At 41.4% G+C, this 10,906-nt stretch overlaps 1 protein-coding gene across 1 annotated transcript in view; it reads left to right on the forward strand.

Annotated features, from left to right (window-relative positions):
* srbd1 (S1 RNA binding domain 1) overlaps nt 1-9,517 on the forward strand; it is a 31,733-nt gene extending 22,216 nt beyond the window's left edge. Inside the window, exons 17-21 of the mRNA XM_058058835.1 lie at nt 3,613-3,719; nt 4,485-4,652; nt 5,087-5,230; nt 7,623-7,807; nt 8,835-9,517. Of these exons, the coding sequence (XP_057914818.1) occupies nt 3,613-3,719; nt 4,485-4,652; nt 5,087-5,230; nt 7,623-7,807; nt 8,835-9,127 (897 nt within the window). The 3' untranslated portion in view covers nt 9,128-9,517. The remainder of the gene's footprint in view (nt 1-3,612; nt 3,720-4,484; nt 4,653-5,086; nt 5,231-7,622; nt 7,808-8,834) is intronic.
* Nucleotides 9,518-10,906: the final 1,389 nt, after the last annotated feature.

Genomic DNA, 10,906 nt, shown 5'->3' on the forward strand with positions numbered 1-10,906 from the left:
GTTTGTCGTGGTTAATTGGTTTCATACTCGACTGCATGAAGTTAATTTCTGTGAAGTAGGATTCAATATAAAAATTTTGAATATTTTTGGGATGTATGACGTTTAGAATTACATTCAGCAGAGTCTGTATAAAAGCTACAAATACATAAGGGAAGATGAACTCATTCATGATATTCAAATTTTTTGTATTCATTTAATGCAATGTGTAAAATCACTTCAGCTAAGTTGAAAGGCTGCAAAACACTTAAGCTTTTTAGTGTGCATGCGGGTATGAGATGCAGCCTCATTCTACACAAGTAAAACAAGATACTGATAAGGATTTTAATGTAAAGATTGCACAGTGCATTTCAATGAAGAGCCACTAGGTGACAGAATATGCCTGAGTTTAGCTAGACTTATTTTTTTCAAATAGGTCAGGAGTAATTAACTTGCATATGACCTTTTCAATTTGTCAAATGCATTGCAAACATTCAAACATCAACAATCAAAGGTTTCGTACATATTGTCTAATGTTTCTGGCTTTTTTTTTGTTGTTGTTGTGATTATTAAAATCCGCACATGTCAAGTCCACAAGACTGCGAGGACCTAACAGTTGGCTTCTGTAACATTTACAGGCCTAAGGCTCTTCTTAGTGTCTGCAGCCTGCGTGGCTCCAGCAATATTCCAGTTGCCAAGCTCATCATTGGTGAAGGGTATTTTCGTCTCCTGTCATCATCGTCCATCAGCACATCACATCTCAGCAGTTGACTTATTTCCTTTTTGCTTTGTCTTTCGGCTTCCTCTTATTTACAGTTTGTGGCTGTTTATCTAATGTTATACTGGCAACCGCTGTTCCGTACGCGGTTTTCTAGCAGGACAAAGGCAAATTTTGAAGCTTATTTTAGTGTACAGTATACAGTTTATCTCAGCCCTGATGTGGTAACTGCGGCATTTAAGCAGTCAAGGTGCAGACAGAAGGTCTGCCTTGAGGTCTGCGGCATATAGGTTGCCTGCCTACGGCTAGTTTGTAACCAATCAAAATACACACTTGATGATTTGGAGAAAACCAGTGACTCTGGCAGAGCTGCCGACTAGCCCAGACTGACGGAAATTGCACTTGCCTCTCGACATCCTGAAGGGCTGAAGTTAAAAATCTCCCAGATTGGGATGTTTTTGCGTGGATATGAAGTACTTTAATTTGGTAATCTGCTGGATCGCACACACCCAGCACGGCTGTAGGTAGGATGCAGATGAACAAAAATATTTTTATTGTTTTAATACCAATTGTGAGTTACGGAAACCAGCGTCTTGTTAATGACACAAAACAAGCTTATCGAAGTAAGCTATGAAAATAAATGTTACAAAAATGAGTAGCTCTATGCCATTTTCATTTTGTAAAAGTAGCTCTAACAAGAATAACGTTGGTTTCACATGTTAAGACATCTTCATGCACAAGCGAGGAAGGAAGTAAGACGTCCAAGAAAATGACAGAAAGGAAAGCGTAAATGAGGTGTGGTATGCTCATTGTGAAGGAAGATGCCCATCAGTCAAGATGGAGATATACCGATACAGAATGACATGCTCCACTGATATATTTAGTGCTTACTGTAAACCAAGGAGGGTACCATGAGGTCTTGGATGTCATGACACACTGAATGGGTTTAATAGGGCAGAACTGCGCCTTTACCTCTCTTCCTTTCTGCAACATTGACCTGTTTCACAGTTTTTTTTTTTAAACACTCAGTTGTCAGTCATCAATGACCTCTTTTTGTGCTGTTGTTTGACCGGTTATATAAACCACTGTGGGGTCCAAACAGGAATCACACACTACAAGTTTAAAGTCGGTTTCAGTTGAGCACATTTTTTGAGTGTGTCACAGGAAGTGCCCTATTCTCACCTGCTCTAATGTTTCATTAAGAATGTGGGAACACTTCATCGGTGCCTTACTGCAGGTGAAGACTCACCTCCACCTTTTTTTTTCTCATGTGAAAACATTCTTCTCCGGTGTAACGTTACAGGTGATTTCCTCCTCCACTCTGCTAACTCTCCCTTGACACCTCCCACCTTGTGTATCCCCTCAATCGTAGTCATAAATCATTCATTTCTCCTGCATGGGCATGCCTTGTTTGTTTTATTGTCCTCAGGTCGCCTCCAGCTGTGCTGCCTTTCAGGATCCTTCTTCATTCGGCATCAAATGGTTCTGTCATCACTGGGCATGGGCGTTTGGATCAGTTGCCTTCGTTAATGATTGGGGGAATTAATGCTATTTATTTTAATTGAACTGTTTTTTTTTGTACTTTGCATGCATTTTGACACTTATTAATTATGCTTGTACACTTTGCTGCATTTTCTTGCATTTCGTCAATTTCAGTTTCACACACTGGATTGCTCCTCCACGTGCAAACTCTGTTGCCTAATGTGACACGCACATCCAGAAAAAAAAAAATCAAACCTAGTGTTGAGGCAACATGGATCGTAAAGTTGTGATTGGTCATTTCTTGTGTGTGTATGACTCGTTCAGTACAGTACACCTCCGTGAACACCTGGTCCTATAATTTTGGATTAACATTCACAATAAAAATGACTGTTGAAAAGCAGCGAGTACGTCCAGCTGCAATAACACGCCACTTCTTTCTTTAATTACATTTGTGCACTTGCGATGAAGGAAGCTAACATGCTAAATAGTCCATAGTTGTAGTTGCTCACAGAGTTGACATCATGCCATAAGTTGCACGCTGGCAAAGAGCTACGTATAAGGCAGTAGTGTGCTACCCAGGGACCATGTATGTCCTGTGACTTGTTTTTCCAATTGGCTCGAGGCACATTGTACAAAAATAAAGTACGGCAAAAGGCATAATGTCACAAGAAAAAACTGAAATGATACCAATAATGAATGATACACAAACACACATATATGATGTTTATTGGCCTTTTTACAAATTGAAAAATACAACTCAAACACAGCCTGACTGTGTTTAGTCCTGACTCTGGGCACCCACAGGAGTGCAGAGACCCGAGTATTGGACTAATATGGTCATATTTTCTTCTAGTCAGGACTCGAGCAACAGCAGACTAGCACCAGTACGAGCCTGGAGTTAGCCTGTCAGCTAATCCTTGAGCAATTGCTGAGGTGTCCAACTCTTTGGCCATCATCAGACTTGATCTAATCTCTCCTATCTTTTTGCTCGCTACTCTGTCTTAATAAGGAAAACATTCCATTCCTTTTTGGACATATTTCCAAATTGTTGTTGGGTTGGTGGCTGAGACCGGGTTCAATTAGAGGAACTTTATCGATTGCCAAGCTAAACATTCACTGTCTTTATGCCCTCTGTATGCTTTCCATCTGTCAATCAGCTCTGTGATTTTTTTTTTCATGTTTCTTTTTACAGTCGTTGTCAATCAAATGTTTCTCGGTGTGTCAGGATTTGCTTTGGCCCAGCTGCTGTTAATCTCTTTTCAGGATGAAATTTAATAATCCTCCCAGGGGATGTTGTGCCTACAAGTTTTGCCTAAATTCCAGACAGATAGATATATCAAAATATGGTTTATGAAATTCTGTTCTGTGAAATGGAGCTTACTTGTTCTTTGTATCAGTTTTCCTTCTAACATTTCATTGTTTGTGTGTGTTTCCAGCATGATGTTTCATCCGGAGCTCTGAAGGCGGCTCTGGATGCTGTGGTGCAGGAGTGTGTGAGCTTTGTCGGGGTCGACATCAACATCTGCTCTGAGACTCTGATGAGGTAAATGACACGCTCACGCGCACCAAAAATAAATGACATAAATGCACATGCCTTTCCCTCAAACGCACGTAGACAATCAAACACGGTATGAAACGAGCTGGCGTTAGGCTGCCAGGGCCGCCATCAGGTCATCTGTTTACCTGTCTGCGCTGCAAGTGAGCTTTTTTCGAGCTCTGCCAAGAAGTCATGCTAGACACACATGCACACAAACCCTTACAGACGCGTTGATGACTGAGGTATTATGTGAAGTGTTGACGCAGCAGCGTGTTTAAGAGTCAGTGAGTCACAGGGCTTCAGATCACCTTTCTGTATTGCTCAGACAAAACTGGACAAATGCCCTCAAATTTGGCTTTATTGTCTTTTGTTAATGTGTCCATTTAGTTTTCACACACACATTCATTTTCTACCGCTTTTCCTCATGAGGGTCGCGGCGGTGCTGGAGCCTATCCTAGCTGTCTTCGGGCAAGAGGCGGGGTACACTGGACTGTTCGCCAGCCAATCACAGGGCACATATAAACAAACAACCATTCACACTCACATTCATACCTATGGACAATTTGGAGTTGCCAATTAACCTAGCATGTTTTTTTTATGGAATGTGGGAGGAAACCGGAGTACCCGGAGAAAACCCACGCATGCACAGGGAGAACATGCAAACTCCACACAGAGATGGAATTGAACCCGCTTTCACACACTGACATTTTTTTATTTCTATGATTCAAATTTAATGCACAGCATTTCTCTCGTTTCTCTGTTTTCTTCTAGGCACATAGCGGGCTTAAGTACGAGCAGAGCGCAGAATATTGCCGAGTGGAGAGAGCAAAACGGCCCCTTCATCAACAGGGAGCAGCTCAAACTGGTCAAAGGCATAGGACCAAAGAGCTACCAGCAGTGTGCCGGCTTCATCAGAATCAACAAGCAAACCATGCACAGGTGCATTATTTGTTGGTACACTAATGGTACACTAATCATAAAGTGGGGTTTAAAGTGCAACAATGCAGACAAGTGAAACAGAGTTTAAACAGTGTGTTTGAATACCCAGTTGAAGTACAGCATTAGTAGCTTCCCATCTCTACTAACAATGGTGACACACTGCTTTTGTCTCATCCACCTGTTTTTGACAGTTTACGTATTTCACCAGGAAAAGCCAAGTGTTCCCACGCCGGAGATTTTCTAACTGTGGCTTCTCACAATCCAAAAACTAATCTACACTGTATTTGTACATTGCCATCCCTCATTCAGTGTTCTTTCTACTGGCAAATCTGCAGGGATGTTTTATTATTTGTATCCCGGGGCATTTTACTGTAGAGGTTTGTAAATGATGGCTTCCTCATAGGACTTTTATGCATTTGTCATGTCAACAACAGCGGCAGGTCTGCACCTCATCCAGCAGCCCCGAATAAACCAGCAGCAAAGAAGGTTAAAGGAAAGTCCAGTGTCATCATACCAACACATTTCAACCCTCTGGACCAGACCTGCATACACCCAGAGTCCTACGATGTGGCACAGAGGTACATCACATACACAGACACACAGCGACACACAGACACTTGGACATCAGCCTCTCCCACAGGCTGAAGCATGTTTGGGCAAAGATGGGGTTGATTAGGACAGCGTCTCACATTGTGCTGCTTATTCTGGCGCAAGGATTCATGATGTGATTTTCACAGAGTCGCTTTCCACTGTTGCCGTTGCTCGTTACTGTGTCTTTGTGAGCATCTGTCTTTGTAGGCGCTATGATTGTTAGCAGGGCTGATGCAGCCACCAACAGCATGTCCAACAATGTGTGTTTCATGTGGCATGGGCGAGTGTGGGGGATCCCACTCTGCTACAGCTGTGGTCACTCAAGTGTGTTTAGTCTACATACATTCTGACACTAAAGGCTCTGATGTGCCTTTTTAATGGCCTCAATGCAAGTTTGTGGCTGAATGTCTCCCTATGCATGTGTGTGAAGATGATGCATGTATTTTTACTTGTTGCCAACCGATTATTTCCAATCACTTTCTCTCTAGTCAAATTCAGTTTTTTTTAAATCTATTTAAATCAGGGAAAAAACTACCACATGGCCAAGTATTGTAAATGTAATACAATATAAAATACAGTCCATAACCAGAGAGAGCCTAGCTGAACGGCATAATACAATTTAAAACTGCAATAGAGGATGGTTTAAGAATGTGCGTGTTTGTCTGTGTCTGTGTGAGGCGTGTAAGGAATATCATTTTCATCACATCAGGGAAACGGGATCCTCCATAACTGGTGAGGGCCCACACATCGCCCCCCCACTAGTAACTGAATACAACACATACACAGGGATGAACACGGAGGCACAAACATAACTTAGTGTAGCCTCGTGTAACCCACATTCCCTCTCTTATAGACAGACAAAAATATTATATTGACATGATCAGTAATGGAGCAGGTGCGACCATTAAAATGTCACTGAGATGACACAGAGGTTTAAATGGATGTATGCGTTCATTTCTGGGAAATTTTTGTTAGCAGTTCATTGCAGTGTGTGAAAGTTATCCTAAGTAATCCTCCAAATTCAACATGACAAATGATACAAGAGACTGGGAAAAAATCAAATAAGCATGACAAATTATTGATGTTTTTAGACAAAGAAAAAAATAGTTTTAAAAAATAGCAAGATGTCAATGGAAAATCTTTACATTTCTCCGTCATACAGCACGTCCTCACAGTAGGCCCTCTGCCCGTCACAGCTGTCTCATACAAATTTGTACACAAGCCGTGTCCTCTTACATCCGCACTTACATCCCCTGCTACTGCCAAATAAGCATTTCTCAACAACATTTTCTATGAATCAACTTTGTGTGTGCCCACCTGTTCAGTCCGTCACTGGGGCAGCGGGTGGGAGTGGGTGGGACAGCTGGGGAGTCTGTTTGGCGTCAGGCTACCAGTGCGCGACATCCATCACAGACACCACCCAGCTGGTCCACGCTCGCACACGCATGAACGCACACACACACGCACATATATACAGGCTAATACATTCCCATCTATCACCAGATGTGGAAAGTGTAAATAATATAAACCCTTATACCAGGGTATCGGCAACATTTACCATCAATGGAGCCATTTTGCCTCCTTTTAGACTGGAGTTGCAAAACATTACTCAGCTTAGATTTTTTACCTCTTACAACAACATAATTCAACAAACGCAAGTGCAGTAAATTAAAATAAAATGTAAAATGCTCTCACAAGGCAATATATCCCTTGCACAGCAGTGCACAACACACTTTTTACATTGTGGTGCATTTCTCTAAACATACAGTATCTGCTTTATGGGACCTAGAAAAAGTGTGTGGCTGGAATTTCAAGAATTTCCATCAGGATCAATAAAGTATCTCACTAACCCAGGGGTCTGCAACTCTTTTAGCCTTCTGTTGTGGCTCCAGCTGGTTTATGCTTTCCATGTAGTCGGATTTCAGTCTGGTGGTCGGGGACCCCTGTGTTACAATACATTTATTGCAAATGTTGATCTGAAGTCATTGATAACCATGACTAATTGCCAGGTGGCAACAAGTGTGGCTCATCATGCCACCAGGAGGAACAGGAAGACAGAATACGCTGAAGGAAACTATGTACCTGTATGTAGCGTTGCCTTCAATTTATTGGTCAAATAGGTTTTATAGCTCCAAGTAGGTTTGATTTTGACGGAAACAGGTAAATATATATATTTTTTTGTGGCTTGTTTGTTTCTAGAGGCCTTACAGTAGGAATTGACGAAACATCCTCACCCAGCTTTGCTTTTCAATCATCCTGTACTTATTGTGCTACCTACATGTCATTCGCTTTTTGTTCACCATTAAACATGTGTCCAGTGTTTGTGTTAACCTCATGTAATGACACATTTTATTCTGCACCTCCCTCCTTCCTCTCCAGGTTTCTTAGCCTCATTGGTGGCGGTGCCAACCAGATTGGAAGTGCTGAGCTCAAACAGTGTGTAAACAGGAAAGTTGGCTCCAGCAGCGTCGAGGAGCTGTCCAAAACGCTGGGCACCACACCTGAGACCCTCCAGCTCATCATAGACGGCCTCACGCAGCCCCCAGGGTTTGACATACGCCAAGGTACAGTAGGTCCTTTTCTGTCATGCAGAGGTCTTGCAGACTCACATTTTAGGATTCAAATTTTGTTTTAAAAGATGCCATAAATAAAACTTAGGTTTATCAAAGTGATGTTTTAGATTTCATATGCATTCCTAATGATGAAGGAACTAAACATTTTGCCGAATTTGTTTGTCAGTGGGAATTTTAAATTGCACAATGTCTATATAATGACACATGATATTAAAGCATAACATGTAGCTAACTCTAGACATCTTCCAAAACTTAAATAAAGAAGAGTTATGCTTGAGTTATGCAACAAATACTGCACTTAATTTGTAAACATTATATAATCTTGTTGAATTAGAAAGCCCATTAAACTATGAATTAAAATACACACATATTACACAGCAGAGTCAACAAAATAAAGCATCATCATTATTGTATGACATGAATGATGAGGTGTCACATTAAAGTGATGTCATCTCTCAGCATCACATGTATTTAACGAAATAATGTACATAGCTGTAAAAATAATGGAGATTTCACATTTCCTGACAAGTCACTTAAAAGTAAAATCCTTTCCACGGCTTTTTACCAGCACCTTCTTTCTTATGGTCTCATTTGGCAACCCACCAAAGGTATCCATGCAAAAATGAAGGAATGTTCCATCCAAAAAAAAAAAAAAAATTCTCACATCCAATATCTTTGGTTGCAGAAGACCACACTTGTCCTCTGAGTCGTGTTCAGCTGAGTAAACAGACTAAAACGTGCTGTTGTTAGCATTATTGGGCCCGGCTGTATCCTTAGGTGCAAGTCTTTGTTTTAAAACTACAGAAGGGGGAATAGAAGAAGTCTCATGTACAAGCTGTATGGACAGATGTTTGGAAGAGGAAGATGAGGAAGCATGTGTAGACCAGTATTTGGTTACTTTGCGAAATGTAATACCCTTTGTCATGTCTAACATGCCCCCTCAATTTCCCTTGTTCTTACCCCCCCAAAACAGCTAATTTTATGTCATATTTAAATTTTCTCTCTTTACCATCTCCAGATTTTGGGCAGGAGGACTTTAAGCGAGGCATTGTATCCATTCATGACATCCAGGTGGGCACAGTCCTGACAGGCCGGGTGGAAAACACATGTCTATTTGGGGCTTTCGTAGACATCGGCGTTGGCCGTGCTGGTCTCATCCATAAGAGCAACATTACTTTGGATAAACTACCCGTCACTCAGCGCCGCCGCAGTCTGGTGTTGGGACCTGGGGAGAGGGTGGAGGTCCGGGTGTTAAATGTGGACGCTCAGCGGGGACGCATCGGCCTGGACCTTATCACGGTTCTGCAGTGACTTTCACTTTATTTATTCGTTTTTTGGAAGTGTTACATTTTCTAATAAATAAGAGACTAACTGGACTACATAATTCACTCTAGATTTTTTCCAATGATGAAGCGGCCATGATGAAGCCGTAAGACACAGGACATGTGGATTGATGGAAGATAAAAGAAGACAGCCATTAAAAAAAGTCAAAACATGTAGTTTTGACTGTAGTCAATACTGACAGTATTCCAGGGGGACAAGTGTAGGTTAGAATTGGAGATGCGAGGCGGGGAGCACGAGTCTATTTTCTAGACTGCAGCAAAGCCTGGAGGCTCTTTAGGCACGGTCCCAGACATAATTATCCCAGGACACACATGCTAATCAGTTGCTTCAAAATTAATCCCAGGCTCCCCATTCACATTATCTCATTTGTTTGTTTTTATAAAAGCTGGAGTAAATAGAAGATGCAAAAAATATAATATGGTTCAGAGAAAGCCAGAGGTCCCCTGTGCTGAACTTGATACTGAATGCAGAATACCTAATCACCGTAAGGGCCTCTGCCTCCCCTTGGGCTACAAATAGAATACATTGTAGACGCACAAACACAAAGAAATATTTGATCAAGTTTAATCACATGTGGCAATTTGCTTTCAGATGGGCTGACAAAGCTCGACTTGCATAATATAGCCACTATTTGCACAATCATTTCTTTTTTTTTAGAGAGAATCGCATTTTCCTATCTGCATGCCTCATTCCGTGTGACGCTAACTTCCTTTGACATTGGCTCGTACACTCCAAATCAAAATATTGAGACGACTTGAAAAATTGCAAGAATGTGCATTTTGCATTGTTGGCTCTTAAAAAGGTTTCAAGTTTGAACTTCAAAGTGTAAAATGAAGGAATGGAACGAAACATTTTGACACACTTTTCAGGTCTTCCATTTTATTTTCAGGCCTTTATGATGCAGCTCAAAGCTCCAAAGATGAAAAGCGTTTCTGCCTTTGTCATCACAAGGTATGACAGAAAATGACATTGAATCCACATTTTTCTGCAAATTTTGTTTGATTTTCAATGCAGTTTTCAACAAAAGCCAGCTCCAACTTTTTGTCTCATGCTTCCCTTTCTTCTTTTTTTATTTTGAACCTTAGCTCCAACAGTGCAAAATGCATATTTTGGCAGTTTTCCAACCGGTCTTAAGATTTTGACCAGGATAGTACTGTATTTGTTTTGATCCCAAGTACTGCTGCTTAACTCAAGCTCTTGGTTCAGCCTTCCTTTCCGAAGAAGAGACATATGTTTACAATTGCATGCAGCTTCCCTCAGCATCCTTCCTGCTTTTCTCGCCTTTCATTTTCCCTCCCTGTCCTAAATGTGAGGGCGCAAACATTCCGCTTTCACTGCCCCTCTGAGTTTGATTCTGACATAGAAGAGCAGTACAAATCAGTAACAACAGGAGTGTGTTTGCGGTTCTCACTTCCTACCTTTCAGCTTTTTGTGATCCAGCCCTTTAAGCGAACGTTTGGCTATTTGTTGTTTCAAAATTCATGTTCATCTTCCAACGTCTCATTGCTTTTCAAGCTCATCCTTCTCTCTAAGAGACTAACCACCTGCCTGTGAAAAAGCAACACACGGATCAAACTTGTGAAGCTGAAGCTGGCCGCATCCAATAATAACAAACATCACACTGATGATATAATCAATGCTTTTTCCAGAGTTGCTACAGGCGGATCTCCAGCCACAACACTTACACAGCCCATAAGGCTTAAGAGGATAAGATCTAATACATGGTCTTGCAGGGAGAACCTATTT

Source organism: Doryrhamphus excisus, chromosome 20 (assembly GCF_030265055.1).
Source record: "Doryrhamphus excisus isolate RoL2022-K1 chromosome 20, RoL_Dexc_1.0, whole genome shotgun sequence".
Lineage (NCBI taxonomy): Eukaryota > Metazoa > Chordata > Actinopteri > Syngnathiformes > Syngnathidae > Doryrhamphus > Doryrhamphus excisus.